The sequence below is a fragment of the Sorex fumeus genome, unplaced genomic scaffold (assembly GCF_029834395.1).
Source record: "Sorex fumeus unplaced genomic scaffold, SorFum_2.1 ptg000131l, whole genome shotgun sequence".
Lineage (NCBI taxonomy): Eukaryota > Metazoa > Chordata > Mammalia > Eulipotyphla > Soricidae > Sorex > Sorex fumeus.
Window position 1 is genome coordinate 25,796,072 of NW_026606188.1, and position 18,050 is coordinate 25,814,121.

Sequence of the window (18,050 nt, forward strand, 5' to 3'; positions counted from 1 at the left end):
AAGAGTCATTACATTATGAATTACATATGATGGTTTTCATTTAAACTTTATTTCTTTTGTAAAAAGAAAACACCTGGATCTTATGAGCATTTTGCTTCACTTGAATGTGTCATTTAAATACCAGCTTTCTGTAATAATTTGTGGTCCTCATTTTTTTCTATTTAGAAACACTTTTTTTATAATGCACAGTGGTAGGGCGTTTGCCTTGCACGCAGCCAACATGGCCGACCCGAGTTCGATTCCTCCGCCCCTCTCGGAGAGCCCGGCAAGCTACCGGGAGTATCTCGCCCGCACGGCAGGGCCTGGCAAGCTCCCCGTGAAGTATTCGATATGCCAGACACAGTAACAACAAAGTCTCCAATGGAGACGTTATTGGGCCCGCTCGAGCAAATCCACGATCAACGGGAGGGCCTTTACCTTACCTTTTTTTTTTTTTATAATGCATGTTCTTGCATAAAAACCAAGCACACTATCAGGTACACTTAAAACCAAAATTTGCATCTTCATTTTATGATCCATTTGAATTTTGATTCATGGATTTGGAGTGAAACCGATAGATGTAGAAAGTGTTCCTAAAGGTGTTCCTAGTCTTTTTTGTTTGTTTGTTTTTTGGGTCACACCCGGTGATGCTCAGGGGTTACTCCTGGCTCATGCACTCAGGAATTGCTCGTGGCAGTGCGGCAGTGCTCAGGGGACCATATAGGGTGCTGGAAATCGAACCTGTGTCGGCCATGTTGACTGCATGCAAAGCAAACGCCCTACCCACTGTGCTATCGCTCTAGCCCCTCTTCCTAGTCTTGAGGTGAATCTTCAGACAGGTATCCAGTTGGGGAACAGAGCACAGAGTAGGAGAAAATTGTCATGTGTCTGCACAAAATTTGGTGATTTGTATCATATATGTCCTTCTGCTCTTTTGTTTTTGGTTGTGGGCCCAGCCATGGTCAGGCTCTGCATTCAGGAATTACTCCTGGCAGTTCTCAGGGGACTGTAAGGGATGCAGGGAAACGAACCTGGTTCAGCCAAGTGCAAGGCAAATGCCCTCCCTGCTGTACTATACGTCTGGTCCTGCTGCAGAACTATAAACCAATAAGTGACTTACCAGCGTTCAAGCAGGAAATTGTAAACAAGGGCATCCTATTTTTTTTTATTCCAAAGTGAAGTTGTGGCCCTTACACTTCCAGAAAGCAATTTTATATTGTACTCACAGATGTGCTGTATTTAAAGGCTATCAGATTTAACTTCTCAATGACATTCAATGTCTTGCCAGAATTAAGGTTTATTGTAAAAAACAAAAACAAACCAACAAAAAACAAATCAAAAATCTTTGTGTGTGTTTTGTTTTCTTTCAGGATAGTTTCTACAGTTCATTCTTTGGTGGTTGGGATTTTGGGCCTGTACATTTTATTTTTTGATAAGTCTAAAGATGATCCACTTTGGTAAGCTGATTCTTTAATATATAATCCACTTGATTTATGTGTTGTTGTTAATTATTAATAAGAACATCTCTTACTTTAAAATGGAAAGTGTATTGGTTCATTAAAATGCTTGTGTTCAAACTCATTTCAGCAGGATGTCTTAAACTGATTTATATTTGAGTCCAAGAAAAGACCATTTTGCCTTAGTGTCATAATTATTATCCAGAACAGGAAAACTATGAGTATGGTGTAAATACTTATACTGTGTTTATAGTAAGGCCAACCAAGTTATTGTAAACACTGTTCTGAGCAAAAATGAGTTATTATTGAGACAAGATAGCATAGTAATAGCTGCTTAACACTTCTTCAAATTTACCTCTGACCTATCATTTGCTCTCAAAAACAAAGAAAATAAGAATTTTGGATCATCATCTGAGGAGAAGTAGGCATCTGTGAAAAGCTTTGAGTGTAAATATGTTTAGCAATAATGTAAGACAGTTTTTAGAAAAATTAAACGTCATTTTAATGGCAGAAATGTTATCAACATTGTCTCCTGGTATTATATGAAAAAGTTTCATTCTGTTTGGTTTGAGAGAGATGTTCTAGGACAGTATTGCATAGGCATGTGGTGGCTGGGTACTTTGCATGATGAAGAGCAGTTTGATGAAGAATTTAGTCTTTACAGTGCTGTGTTTTATTCAACAATATGGCATTATGCCTATATGAAGCGTCCCGGTATTGATCTATTTTCTTTGGGAAGAATCTTTTCAAAGAGAATCATTTTATTGCATTTCATATATTGGTCCAGTTTTAACATAATCTAGCTAAATAATTTCTAGCCTCTTTTTATCCTCCCAATTTTATTTTAATTACATGATTTTCAGTAAAACTAGTTCTTTTGGGAAGCAAATTCCCTAACAAAGATTTGATTCACTAAACAAATTTTTGTCTTTTTCAAACCTTTGCAAACATTGGTGTTTTACATTTTCTTTGATGTCAGAATTTATTACAGGTTCAATTTTTCTAGAGATTAAAATATGCAAAGAATGCTGGGGAGAATCACAAAGAACTGGAGCACCTGATTTGCCCACAGAAACCCTGGGTTCAGTCCCCAGCATTACCTGGTCCCCTGAGCACTGAACTGGGAGTAGCCCTCAAGTGCTTCTAGGTGTGGCCCAGAAAAAAAACATTTTTAACAAAGAAGACATACTTTTGTCAAATCTTATCATTTGTAGTATAGCTATTACCGGTTTTATCTGTATTCGTTTCACCAGTAGTTCATAGCAGTCAGATAAATGAGTTGATCATGTGTATTTGTTTCTGGGAAAGAGGCGCTCCAGCTGAGTAACAGGACAGAGGAAACAGCAGGAACAGACTGTTATGCAGTCATTTCCTAACTGTTTAAAGACAGTACCCCTTGGTCCTCAGTAAAATGATGATGATAACAGAAAATGGCTGGGCAAGTTCTTAAAGTGTTTGAGTCTTTGATTCAGAATAAGAAATAAAAATTCCCCTAACCCAGTATTTGGAGATGTGGAGTGTCTTTTCTGTTCTGTTTGTTTTTGTTTTTTTTTTCCAGCCCCTCCTCCCCCAGCAATATTCAGGGGTTTCTCTCCTGAAGATTCTTGACCAAATGGCTGGAGAGACCATTGTGGTGCTGGGGACAGGGGTGTGAGGGTCACTCAGAGGCCATTGTGCTGGATGAGGGGGCATGCAGAGCTGAGGTCAAACAGGGGTCCTGGCCTCTGTCCTCAGTCCCAGCATCTCCCATTGCATTTGAATTCTTTCACAAACAGAAAGCTTTAATACATTTATAAAAGTTGTCTTCTGTTAAAATTATTTTCATAAAACATTGGGACTGGAGTGGATAATGCAGCAGGTAGGGCATTTGCCTTGCATGTGGTCCACCTGGTTTCAATCCCCGGGACCCCATAGGGCTCCGCCAGAAGTGTTCCCGTAGTTCAGAGCCAGGAATGAGCTGTGAGCATAGCCAGGTGTGATCCAAAAATAAAAAATTATTTTAATAAAACCTATCATTAATATAATAAATATATATGGATCTTAAATACAGCCATTACCTTAGCTTGTGAAGGACCTTGCACAAATGACAACTTGCCATTTTGAGAATCTATAGAAAGCATTACAATTATGTTTAATTTTAGAAAAAGAGCTAACTTATCTGTAACTCATCTAAAATATGGATTTTTTTTTTATATTTGTAGGGGTGAGTCACCACTTGTGGATGTGAACATTTCTATTGCTTCGGGCTACCTCTTTTCTGGTATGTGATTTGTGGTTCACTGTCTTTGTTTTTAGTACTACTTGGGGAGTTATGGGAGAAACACAGTGGCTTTAGCTTTGTTTGAGTGGTAGCTTTTAGGACCCCCTAGAGGAAAATTAGCTGCTGCCAGGGTGGAACCTGAAAGGTTTCTCCTCTGGGTTCTTTGTTCTTATTTAAGCCCAGAGCTTCCTGGTGGGGCCCGAGTTAGGTCAGGACATTTTTCTTTTCACTAGCTACAACCCCCCTTCTTGTTTTAAAGAATCTCTGAAAATCTCGGAGCAGTTTTCCCTTGAACTCTGCTCCAGTGGTCTTGGTTTTGCATTGTCATGTTACGTTTGGAAAGCAAGCAAGTTATTTTGGCCATAACCAATGAAGACTATAAACTCTTTCTACCCTACATTTTCCTTTTGTCCTATTTTTCCCTTGCATTGGATTGGGTTTAATAGCCTCATATAATGCGGCAAAGGGGAAAGTTAAGATAAGAATAATGCTATTTGGCAGCAGGGGATGGGAGTGGGTGGCATAGGGCCACACTAAGGTGTGCTCAGGGCTTACTCCTGGTTCTTTGCTCTTGGATGACTTCTGGTGATGCTGGGATTTGAACAGGATCAATCCTATTTTTCTGATCTCAAGACTAACACCATTTAACTGCTCTTTGTAAAGACATTTTGATCGTCTTAATAGACCAAGAGTGAGATTAATATAGCCCCAATTTTTCAATAGCAGTCATGTAAGAATTTTAAATTTAAATTTTATTATATAACTGAAATAAAATCCAACACAATAATGAAATATTAAAATGACTTTAATGTTATTAATTATTACAATATTATTTAATAAACATTGTCATATGTTATCTGTGATAATATTCCATTAACTGCTATCAGATAAAAATGTACTCACCAGAGAATTTTCTTCCATCAGAAAGTACATTGTTATAAATTATATACCAGTGATGCAGTAATTCATTAAGAAAAAATAGAGGCATTTTGGTTTTTTGATTGGTTGGCTTGGGGGCCACACCTCTGATGCTCAGGGGCCACTCCTCGTTCTGTGCTCAGGCATCATTCCCAGCAGTTTTGGGGAACCATGTCAGGGATTGATCCTGGCCTTGGTGCTCAGCCCAAGTGTTGACCCATCTCTCCAGCCTGGAAGAGATAAACTTTGAATAGAAATAATGAACAAGCTATTAAACTATTTGACGGTCATTTACAAAAAGAGTGAAGTATATGAATATGTGGGAAGGAGATTTCTTTCTTACAAAATACTATCCTGAACAAGAATAAGGGAAAATTTAGTAGACAGTGTTCCCCATATATTGGCTAAGTAGTACCATCAATTAAAAGAGTAGTCACAGCCTGGGAAAACTTGTAACGGAACATTGGTTAAAAATTTTGCAAATCAGGTGACAGACATTCCCAGACATTTAAAAATTTAACAATTATGAGATAAAATGAACTCACTAAAAATATTGTGTGAAAAATGAATTTTTTTTGCTCTCTATAGGAAATATTACAAAATCATAATATAAAGTGGTGCAAAAAATGTGCATGGTCAAAACATGTAGGGAAAATGTATCTACAGAGGTGGCTAATTGCATTGTATTTTCTTTGTTTCCATGTTTTCATTTATCCTTTAATTTGTAGTATGATAATTTAAAATAGATATTTACGTGTAGTTTTAGAAATGTTGTTCCTCTTAAGAGAAGGCTGTCTGTTATATAAACCCTCACCCCACATAATGTGAATCCTGTCCCAGGCTTCATCCAGAGTGGCCAAAGCATCAGAGTTTAAATGTTTAGCCGTTTGTTCAAGAAAATTGTTGTGTTGATATTCTGAGAGTTTCTCTTGTTAATGGCAGGTAATTCCTTTCTCAATTGTGAAGCTTAGATTCAGATTTTTTTTTTTTAAATGGATACCTTGATCTTCTGGTGTTTCTTTTAGTCAAGTTCTTAGTAACTTTGTTATTTTCACTTAGTATTTTAAATTTTGAAGTCAAATAGTCTTTTGGTTTGCTTATTGGTTTTGGTTTGGGGGCCATACTTGGCTTACTTCCGGCGCTGTGCTCAGGAATCACTCTTGCAGGGGTTTTGGGGGACCAGATGGGGTGCCGAGGATCAAGTCTGGCTCAGTGTGTGCAAGCAAGCATCTTGACTATTGTATCATACTCTGGCCCCGTGAAGTAAAATAGTTTTATTTAGAAGCTAAGATGAGGGGCTGGAGAGATAGCACAGCAGGTAGGGTGTTTGCCTTGCATGCGGCCAACCTGGGTTCAATTCCCAGCATCCCGTATGGTACCCTGAGCACCACCAAGAGTAACTCCTGAGTGCAGAGCCAGGAGTAACCCCTGTGCAATCACCGGGTGTGACCCAAAAAGCAAAAAAAAAAAAAAAAAAAAAAACTAAGATGAGAGTAGGAAAAGAAAAACGGAAACCTTGTGAAATAAAAGAAAAGAATTGTGCACCCCAAGTCAAGATGCAGGTGATTCCAGAATGGAATTAATATCTAATTGCATTCTTTAAAATATAAAATACTTTTGAAAACTTTGTGCTGTAGATGAGTGTATCATTTAAAAAAAATATTTTCTGCCTCTCCCTTATTGTAGTGATTTAAAAATCAGTAATTTAAACTGAGGCTATAGCTCATTATTGGAACCCTTGCTTTGCATGTGTGAGGCCCTGAGTTTGATCTCTGACACAGCCAGCAAAAACTAGAACACAGTAATTTATGCCTAAACTTTTTTCTTCATTAATATGATCTGTAAGTGAGTCCATAAATATATGTGAGGCACTGTGTTAAACTGCTCACACCACTGTGAAGGGAGTGGGAGAGACAAGTAGAAATAGATCACTTGATGACACAGTGGCTATTGGGCCACTGACATATGGATCAGGTGCTTTGTGGTCAGAGTGGTTGGGATAAAGAATTTTATATAAACAAGTGTAGCTTTCTTTTCCTATATAATACTTACTTTTTCCTCTTACAGATTTAGTGATTCTGCTTTTGAATTGGGAAGTGGTTGGTGACGTGGGTTTTGTGCTTCACCACTGTACATCACTGTATGCGTTTATCTTCTTACTGGTGAGTGCCAGAGTGCAACAAACAGTGCTGGGAGCAGTGAGTTAAGGATAAATAGAAGTGTTAAAGTAAATATAAAATTCTCAATTTATATAGACCAACTCTATATGTATTCAAGCATCACTCTTGTGCTCTGTTATCTTGTTTTATAACAAAAACTGTAACATTCATGTGCCTTTTGGGAGTCAGACTTCGAGAAAGGCATCTTGAGTTTTCCTCAATTAAGACCTTTAGGAGTATGTAGCTGTGGATATTTATCTCTTTCTAGATGCATTTATAATTTAGCAATCACAGACAGCTATAGACTCCTGTACAATCAGCTAGTTTGTTTGTTTGGGGTGTAAAATCACATATAGTTTAATGTAGAGGGCTGGTTATATTTACATTGGCTGGAGTAATGGGGTGCCATTGGTTAGAACTCAGAGTTTTGCGCTGGCTAGGCATACGTTGGACCATGTGAGTTTTCTTTCTGCTTCCCACCCCTATTTGGAAGATTATATTAAACAAATTAATACAAATGTGGATTGATCATATTATGTGTCCTTTTATTGGCCCCACACAAAGGTAATTAGTGAAGAGGAAGTCAATTTGGCATTATTTCTGCAAGTATCAGACATCTCAAAGATCTCAATTTCACCAACCATTTCAAAACCCAAATCTAAATAATTAAAAGTTATGTTGGTTTAATGTTAAAAATAAGTTCTCATTGATAAACTGATGTGAAGGTTTGTTTTTCCTGAAGCAGATAGGCTAATTTTGGGGGGAGGCAGAGTTGGCAGGGAGGGTTTGGACCACACCTAGCAGTGTTCAAGACTCATTGGTGTTGGTGCTCTGGGGACCATATGTGGGAGGTGTATGCAGGCAAGACATGCTCCTTCACCCCTGTACTAATCCTCCAGCTGCAAATAAGCGATTTTTTATGATGTTTCCTATTGATTTTTAATTTAATTTAATTATTTATTTTTTTGCTTTTTGGGTCACACCAGCGATGCACAGGGGATACTCCTGGCTCTGCACTCAGGAATTACTCCTAGTGGTGCTCAGGGGACCATATGGGATACTGAAAGTGAAACCCGGGTCGGCCACATGCAAGGCAAACACCCTACCCACTGTGCTATCACTCCAGCCCCTTCCTCCTGATTTTTCCCCTTTACTTTCTTTTCTAGATAGGTAGGCATAGTGTAGAGAGTGTACCTTTTACTACTGGTCTTACAGTATGCCAGTATTTCCCTTTCAAAGCTCCTTTGCTAAAAGGAAATGCAAATTCATTGGTAAACTACTCCTTATCTCTGGGAAGAATAAACGTGGGTACCCGTGGGAAGTTTAATATCAGACTGCAAATTAGAAATGTGTTCCCTGAATATGAATCCCATCTTATAATTGTGCTGTGAAAAGAATATAAGCTAGTTGTAAATCTATAATGTCGATCACTATTTTTTGTACTTGGAGTTCTAAATTTCTCTGGTTGAATGATTTGGAACTTAAAATATCTTCTTTTCTTTTATCTGTGTATAAAAGTAAAAAAGATTTGGACTTTTGCCATTTGGGAAAGATAGTAATTATCAGGGAAAACAATAGACTAATCTCTTCAAAAAAATTTTTTTTATTGAATCACTGTGAGGTAGACCCTTACAAAGCTGTTCATGATTAGGTTTCAGTCATACAGTGTTCCAACACCCATCCCTTAAACTAATCTCTTATAAGGGAAGAAACACATTTATACTTTTAACTAATATCCTGTCTTTCAATGCTAAACAATCAACTTTTGTTAATTTTTTGGATAGTCTTTTTTTTTTATTATACCTTGGAATTAACTTTTCTTCCCAGTCAAGTTACATCTCCAGAATTGTGGAATATATATAGAAAATGTTTAAACTTGAAAATCTGTGACTATCTCAATACTTCCCTAATTCTTCTGCTTCGTTCCTATAACTTGGAATCTACAATTAAACCAACAGATTTTAATAAATAGATCTAACAGGAAAGGTAATTTAGAAAGAAAAGTTTGAGTCAAATTCATTTAAGAATATTACAAGTTTGATTCAAATTCATTTAAGAATATTACTATAGTTACTATGTGCAGTATGATAACTAGAGTTGATAACTTTTGTTTTTAAATGTTTTATCTTACATTTAAAAGACAATTTATGGGCAAATATTTATGACAAATGGAAGACTTGTCATATTAGATGCAGTAAAATTTGAATTTATACCAGAAGGCAATAATTATAAAAATGTTAGTCTTACATTTCATATAAAGGGAAAACCTCAGCAATGCTCTGGAACAAGTTTCACAATTCACTACCGTTTTTATCATTAACATTGTTTAAAAAAAGAAAACCACAACTTTAAAATTATTTCAGTAGTGTTCCCTGCTGTGATACTTAAATAATAGATTTACTCCTTTTCTCGAATTAGGATAGCCTTAAAGAAAAACTTAAGGCTAGTAGTGGTTATAACAATATTTCAGAAGATAATAAAATTTAAAAAATATTAGTACTTTTGCAAAAAAGTCACCAAGTTTATAAAAGCAAGGTTTATTAGTAAGGGGTGCGTAGTTTCTGTTTCCACTAATTTCATATACACTTAAACAAATTAGGTCACTGTCCCTGTCACTCTCCTCCCATTGTTCATGGATTTGCTCCAGCGGGCCCAGTAACACTGTGAGACTTGTTAACTATGTTTGGTATATCGAATACATCACAAGTAACTTGCCAGGCTTTGCCCTGCAGGCGGGATACTCTCTGTAGCTTGCTGGGCTCTCCGAGAGGGGTGGAAAAATTGAACTTGGGTTGGCCATGTTGGCCTTGTGCAAAGCAAACCGCCCTACTGCTGTGCTATCACTCCAGCCCAACATATTAGGCACTTATATCAAATTTAAAATTTTAAAAATTTTAAAAACTTGGATATATTAATTTTTTCCCCTATTGAAATAAAAGAAATACTGTCTGTTATGTAGCAATGACCATTAGCTGGTAGAAGGAAGCCTTTTAAAATTGTTTCATTAGTATTTTTATTAGTAGTAGTTTATTCTTTAAAATTATTTATTTACATGTCCATTCCTTTTTACTGCTTAGTAGTATTTCATTTTGTAAATGACATTGTATTTTTCCAGTCATTTTTTATTTTTTTTAAATATTATTTTCATAAGCTTGTTCACATTGATTACATTCAATATATCAACACCAATCCCACCACCATTACACCTTCCCACCACCATTATTTCGAATTTTCCCACCACTGTTCAAGCCTGCCTGCCACAGACAGATTCTAGATAATTTATTTTCTATTACTTATTATGAATATCATGAAAGGTTGCATGGCCACTTTTGTGACCACGTGCTTCTGGAATTCTAAATATGTAAATGACTGGGGTCCAGAGACATCTCTGTTGGGCACTAATCCGTTTTGAGATTCATTAGTGAGTCCCTGGATCAAGGCTAGTGGCACACTTAATTGTGGATCAGAGGCAGTTCATGGGCGTGGCAGCCAGGACCCCGAAGAGATGGGGAAATGTGAAGCGACAACCATCTCCTCAGCCATATGGCCTGGCGTCTTCAGAGCTTAACCTCAGGGTCTCACACATGTTAGGCGAACGATATACTACTGAGCTACTTTCTGGCCTCCCTTGTTTGTTTTGGTGCTGGGGATTGTGAGATACATGCTCTGTTGCTAAACGATATACCTGGGAGAGAACTTTTATGTGTTCCTGGTGCCCTGGTTTTTTGTGAATCTCCTGTGGAGAAATCTCTTGATCATCTAATTCTGGACACTTGTATTCCTGATCAATGGATCTGTAATAATGAGTGTCACCTAAAAAGTAGTTTGTACTATATTTGGGCCTCAATTTATGTGGCTTATTCTTTGTTTCACCTGGTTTATGTTTGTGGGTGCCAAAGGACTGTAACCAATGGAGAAGATTATTCTTTTAAAAATTTTGTTCTGTTTGTGTTATCTTTAATATATATGTGATATATGATATTTATTTGAGTGGGTGCCAGTAATATCTCTATTCCTCCCAGCCCTGATATTTTAGCAGCCTCCCCTTGCTTGTCTTTCCCAACAATTGGAGGCTCTTTCAGGGTCAGGGGAATGAACAATGGGATGACAGTGATACAGTGATAGTGATATATGATATGTGTGTGTGTGTGTGTGTGTGTGTGTGTGTGTGTGTGTGTGTGTGAGTGTATTATAAACACTGTCCTCCCATTGTTCATTGATTGGCTCGAGCGGGCCCAGTAACATTGTGAGACTTGTTACTGTGTTTGGCATATCGAATACATCACGGGTAGCTTGCCAGGATCTGCTGTGTGGGAGAGATATTCTCGGTAGCTTGTAGGGCTCTCCGAGAGGGGTGCAGGAATCAAACCTGGGTCGGCCTGGTTGACTGTGTGCAAGGTAAACGCCCTACCCGCTGTGCTATATATATCACCCCCCTCGACTCTACACAGATTTATTTGGGAGGTCTTGAAGGTGGTTCGAATAGAGTAGCATAGCACATGTTTTGCATGTGTGAGGCCCTGAATTTGGTCCTAGAACTCTACAGCCTCTAGAGCACCCTTATGAGGAGTGTCCCTGGTGACCCCTGAACATTATTGGGAGTGTCCCTGGCTCCTAGTGAGCTACCAGGTACCCCCCACAATGAAAAAAGGTATTTTGAGGAGTGATACAATGTACAGTTGACCCTTAAGAACAACACATTTTGAACTGTGAAGTTCCACTTAAGGGGGTTTTTTAAAAAAGGAAAGAATAGAAAAGCAGGGGTTGGAGCCATAGTACAGCAGGTAGGGTATTTGCCCTGCATGTGGCCAACCTGGGTTTCATTCCTGACATTCTATATGGTCTTCTGAGCCCACCAGGAGTAATTTCTGAGCACTGCTGGATGTGCCCCCCAACAAAACCAAAAAATCAAACAAAACAACTGTCTTATCCCCTTTGCTCCAGAATTTTTAAGCAGCTACCACCCTTTGGGTATGTAGGGAGTCTGTCTGTCTGTGCTGCGAGCTTACTAGCTAATTCATGATGGCACTCGAGAAACAGGCTTCCAATTAAATGAACATCAAGGGACTGCCTATCTTTCTTTCTAGGTCAATTGCAGGGCCATGGATACAATAATGGAACTGGAAATCACACTAGCAAGGTTCAGCAGAGACTAGGTGAAGGAGGTGAGAGGATCTGGACTGCCAGGTCAGGCAGGAGAAAGTGCCCATTCATAGCAGGGAGGGCAGGGGGGAAAGCATGAAATAAAGTCACGATCACTTAAAGGGACAATCTCAAATGATCATAAACCCAATGAAACCAAAGAGACTGTCACCGTGACACTTAATCACAACACTGACATTTGAGGATAAAGAGAATCTTTAAAATAGCAAGAGATGGGGAACAGGGGTGTGGTGAAACATGTGACTAGCATGTGAGTGGGCCTGAGTTCAATCCCTAGCTAATTGAACTAGTATAAACTGTATGCCCCACCACCCAGCACTCTGGGAGTGACCAGGTGGACCCAAACACCACCAAGAGTATACACTGTACTACAAGGCCTGCACAGATGGGCCACGCACTGCTGTGTGAGCCAAGCACTGGGCACTGATGTGGATAAGTGTGTATAATATGCATAATATGTATATATATGTAAAACAGCAGGATAAATAATTTGATACAAAAGAACCCCTTATAAAATTATATGTGGATTTTTTTAGCAGCAACTTTGTAGGCCAGAAGACAATGATATACTATCATGGTATATTCAGAGTGTTGGGATAAAATCTTCCAGCCAAGAATATTGTCACGGTCACGGTCCTCCTGTTGTTCATCGATTTGCTCGAGCGGGCCCAGTAACGTCTCCATCATGAGACTTGTTGTTACTGTGTTTGGCATTTCGAGTATGTCACGGGTAGCTTGCCAGGCTCTGCCGTGCGGGCGAGATACTCTCGGTAGCTTGCCGAGTTCTCCGAGAGGGGCGGAGGAATCGAACTCGAGTCGGCCATGTTAGCTGCATGCAAGGCAGACGCTCTACCGCTGTGCTATCGCTCCAGCCCAAGAATATTGTACCCAGTAAATTTATCATTCAGAATAGAAAGAGTTTTTTCTAAAGAAATTTATCATCACTTTATCAACCTGAACAAGAAATGTTAGTAAGGCTTCTTTAAACTGAAAAGAAAGTTGCTGACTATTAGCACATGACACCAGATTTATTGGAAAGTTAAACATAGAGCAAAACAGTGGATAAATGAATCATTTGTAAAACTAGTATTAAGGTTAAAAGTCAAAGGCAATAAAACAGATATGAGAACATCAATTAGTTAAGGTGAGCACTAGATAAAAAAGATAAAAAATCTGGCAAATGAAAAATCTGAGAAATTTTGTCATCATCTTGGAATATGCTGTTACTGTATATGTAGCTGTATGTAAGCTTCGTGGTCACCACAGAGCAAAAATCTGTACAGTTTTGTGTCACTTATAAGGACAGATTCTGAGAAATGTACTGTAAGATGATTTCATCAATGTGTAAACTCTATAGAGTGTAATTATACAAAACTAGATGGTATCACTTAGCTACGCCTAAGCAATGTGCTATAGCTACTAGAGCTATACATTTTATACATATAGCCTGTCATTGACCAAAGCATTGTTAAGTGATACTTTACCATAGTACAGACACAAAGAAAGAGAAGTGCACCTCTAAACTGTCCCAACAGTGCTAAGGGGACCATGCAGTGGATCTAAACCAGGGTTCCTGCACACAAGTCATGTATCCCTGCCCTTTGAACCATCTCCCTTGATCTCCTATGGCACTTCTGAGTAGCAGTCTCCGAATAAGAGTAGGCTGTTGGAGGAGATGCTACACTTCTCACTGAGCTGAGGGCCAGGTCACAGGGGCTTTGTTAGATGGAAACTGAAAAACAATGGGTAACAGAAGTAAGCAATCTCCAGAGGACATTTCCCCCCTGCCGTGCTGTGATGGGAATAAGCTTCAAGTTGCCATGAGCAGGGTTAAGTTTGAGTTGGATGGGAAGGCTAGCTGTGCAAAGTGAGTTGCAAATTTGGAATAAGTTATTTAAGTAAAAGTTTTTCTTATAAGTTTTAATTTTTCCTTTTAAACCTGGGTTGGATTTTTTTCTCTATAGCAAATTAGAAAATAGCATTAACTATTCTATGAGGAAGAATGGTTTGGTGACATGATTTATCTTGTATGGTGCAGAGCAGAGTAGCCCTTTCCTGTCTTCTCACTGTCGCTTGGGCGTGGTTCTTGGTCTCAGATAATTGGCCATTCAGGTGACAGTGAGACCAAGACTTCCTAGAAGCAGTCTTCTTCCAAGGCAGGAAGGACTCTGTCCTTTGAGGACTTGTTTTTTGGTTTATTTAATTTTATTTATAATTATGTTATAAGTAAAGTGAAAAATCACCCAGTTGTTTGTTATGCAGAGTTGATCCTTTTTTAAAAATAAGATTAAAAAAATTTCCTGTTATAGCTTTGATGATCTCTTTTCCAGTGATTTTGTTTGTCTGAAGGAATCTTCTAAACATGAGGTTCAACTTATTATCTTTTACCTCAACCTAACTCCCTTCTTCCTGTTATATTCAGTAAATCTACTTTTACAAAATAAAGTAGCAGTAAATAAAAAAAAATTGCCTAATTAAAAATATTTTTTTAATTACCTAAAATTACTCGGATCCAGGGAGGTAGCTCAACATTCTGAGTGCTTGCCTTGTGTGCAAGAGTTTCATCTCTGGCACTGAATGTCCCCTGAAACACCTTTGGAGGTAGCCCCTGAGAATCACCCTGTGTGACCCCAAAGTGAACAAACAAAAATCATAATAAACCTTCCAAAATTATCTAGGTTAATTTTGATCAAAAATGATTTTTATCTTTCAGTGTGTCTTTTCTTTTCCAGGATCTTCCTGATTGCCCTCATATTTACACTGTTTTTGTCTAAGTGATGTTCTTGTGCCCATTTTATGAAAGGGAAAATGAAGCTTAGGTTAGGTGTGCCAGGATTGCCCAAGAGAGAGGGGGTTGAAATCCTGCCTTGCGTGTCTCTGGCCTATATCATTCATTATCGATCCTGTTTCCTTCTGCTTAATTGCTTAATTATGATGAATTGTCCTCAAAATAACTTTTTATAAGATTTCCAGTGGTCAGTTAGCCAATAAATATTTATGGAAATTCTACCATCAGCATTGGACTATAGTGATGATAGCAGTTTGCTTAGAGATTTATTGTCCATTACTTTAACTCTCTCATTCTGTTGTTGGTATGGGGCCACAAACACCAGCACTCTGGAACTCTGTGCTTGGTTTTACTCCAAGGTTCTTGGGGATCAAACCCAGGCTCCAGCATGCAAAGCATGCACTACCTGGTGAATTCTCTCTTCGGCCTACATGCCATTGTTTTATGAAATATTGGAGATGATGATGATAGAAGTATCAGCCTTACACTCCCAAAGCAGTTCTATTAAAAAGCATTTATACTATTTCTAGAGATCTGGAAATAGAGAGATTTAGTTGTAAATGTGAGAGCATGCAGATAATGAAATTCTCCTTCGTTTGCTGCTTATTGACGTGTTTTATCTGCAGCTGTTATGTAGCTGTCAAGTTTCCTTTCTCTTCTTTCAGCCTTTACTTTTACCTATGTTGCTTTCACAATCAATCACAATCACAACCATCCTGTTATTCGTCGATTGCCTCGAGCAGGCCCCAGTAACGTCTCCTTCGTCCTAGACCTGAGACTTTTTTAAAAAAGTGCCATATTCAAGGCTCTTTCAGAGTTAGGAGAATGAGACCCATCATTGTTACTGGTATTTGGCATATTGGGTACGCCACGGGGAGTTTGCCAGACTCTGCCGTGTGGGCAGGTTACATTTGGTAGCCTGCCAGTTTGTCCAAAGTAGGAATGAGATGATAAGATGTCACGCGGCCGCGCACTTCCGGGAACTGGGTTTTATAGTCTCTGAGTCTTGGCCATTGATGGGATTACACGGCGCCATGTTGCTTTACTCAACCTAAATGTATCATGGTTTGGAGACTGGACTTTATGCTTTTTTTTTTTCTCAGAAGTTTATGACCTGTAATTTTGTTCTACTCAGATCTACTCAAAATTGAAATCTGGATGTCCTTCATTTTTTTTTAAAAAGCAGAATGCTAATACTCTTTTTTAATTTGTTTTGTTTAGGGCCACACCTGACAGTGCTCAGGGGCTATTCCCAACTCTGTGCTTAGTAACTGTTTTGTGTTGTTCCCATTTGGAAGGCAGCCAAGTTATCCTATATGGATTAATCTTTGGAAAAGGGCTTCTGAGTTTCTATGTAAATCTAATGTTTTAGGGTGCTAGGATTTACTCCTCTGTCAGGTAATCATAAACTGATGAAGTTAAATTAAATCATAAGCTGAAGTATCTTCATTTACCTAGTATAAATTTTTAAGGAAATTGAATAAAGTTCTTGGAATTCATATTTGAGAATTCTAAGCCTACTAATGCTGTCATACTTTTTCTGATAATGGTAGGATTGTAGGAGGCATTTTGTTTCTAGATTCAGAAAGTCCAAAATACGTGTTTTAGCTATAGACAAATATATCTTTCAGGTAGATGGCAAGATTCAGCATGTGTTCATATATAGTTGATGAATATGCATCTGCTCACAGACTTCTCTATTATTATTTAGGATGGTAAATACACTTTGGATTTTTTTTTTTTTTGCCGCACCCGGTGGTGCTCAGAGATTATTCCTGGCTCTGTGCTCAGGAATCACTCTTTGTGGGGCTCAGGGAATCATATGATCAAACCTAGACCAGTGATTAAACCTGGATGGGCCTCACACAAGGCGCTGCATCAGCTGTACTATCGCTCCGTTCCCTAGATATTCCCCCCAAATTTTATTTTATCAAAGTACTGTGAGTTAGAAAATTATTTGTAGTTGGGTTTTTGACATACAATGTTCCATCACTTATCCTGCCACCAGTGTCAACTTTGCTTCATCTGTGTTCCTAGCTTCCCATTCCTACCTTACTGGTAGCCCCAACCCCAGCCTGCATCTTCACAGGCATCTTTTATGTTTGGCAAAACAGGTAATTTTGAGCTATTATCCTGGCCCCTTCTTGTGCATTTTTATTTTTTTAATTTTTATTTTGGAGTTGTGGGCCACACCCAGCAATGCTCAGGGATTGCACTGCTGCCTCTGCACTCAGGAGTTACTCCTAGCAGTGCTTGTGACCATATGGGATGCAAGGGATCCAACCCAGGTCAACCATGTCCAAGTCAAGCACCCTATCTGCTGTACTATCAGTTTTTGTCTCTCTTAATATTCTTTATTATTTAGTAAGTTTTTGGGTAACACTTGGTGATTTTCAAGGGTTATTTATCTGGCCCCTGGATTTTTAAGATGCTTCTTTTAATGGTTATAAAAGTGTTTTCCAGTTAGGCATTTGATTACATAAAAGTCTGCCACTAATACACTTGCCACAGAGATGGGGGTAGGGGTTGGGTTGGGGGTGGTGGGAGGGATACTGGGAACATTGGTGCTGGAGAATGGGCACTGGTGGAGGGATGGTACTGTATGACTGAAACATAAGCTCAAAAGTTTGTAAGTTTCTAATTGTACCTCATGGTGATGCATAAAAAACTGCATTTTACAGTTCAAACTGTTTTACACTGAAAAAAAAAAGTCTGCCACTTCTGAAATTCATACTGCTTCCACCAGTCCTGCAGTAATTTGAGAAAGCTATCACTAGTGGCCATTTGCTGAATTCATTAGTTCACCATGAAACAGTAGTTTGAAATCTGATTTTGTAAGTGAATCTAAGTGTATTACATCCTGATTTTTAAAACTACTATGGAATTAAAAGGTGGTTTAAAATTCTTACATGAAAGGAAAATTAGTTTTTGTATATTTGGTATGTTCTGATATTGATGGTCTGATATTGAACTGAATATTTCTGCAATATTTGGGAATTTTGATAAGAACTGACATTTTGTTTTATGCTATTGTCCAGACTAATGGAGTGCTGAGATACATTGGAAATTATCGCCTGCTTGCAGAACTTTCCAGCCCTTTCGTGAATCAGCGGTAAGTTATTTCTACCATTAGTTATTTTGTGTGTCTGTTTGTTGGCTTTTATTTCTTTTTATTGAGGTTTGTAAGTTACAGAAAATTATCCCAAACTCCCTGACTAGAAGCAGCACCACAAGCTCTGAGCCCAACTCCCTTTGTGATCTAACAGTGCTGTATCGGGCATACCTGGCTTGGGAACATCCTTTCACTCCCCATTATGTACTCTACA

At 38.4% G+C, this 18,050-nt stretch overlaps 1 protein-coding gene across 2 annotated transcripts in view; it reads left to right on the plus strand.

Moving 5' to 3' along the window:
• Positions 1-18,050, plus strand: part of TLCD4 (TLC domain containing 4) — a 71,954-nt gene that overhangs the window by 34,562 nt on the left and 19,342 nt on the right. For both annotated transcript variants that reach the window (XM_056106589.1, XM_056106590.1), the window contains exons 3-6: positions 1,350-1,436; positions 3,638-3,696; positions 6,682-6,776; positions 17,763-17,836. In XM_056106589.1, the coding sequence (XP_055962564.1) occupies positions 1,350-1,436; positions 3,638-3,696; positions 6,682-6,776; positions 17,763-17,836 (315 nt within the window). The remainder of the gene's footprint in view (positions 1-1,349; positions 1,437-3,637; positions 3,697-6,681; positions 6,777-17,762; positions 17,837-18,050) is intronic.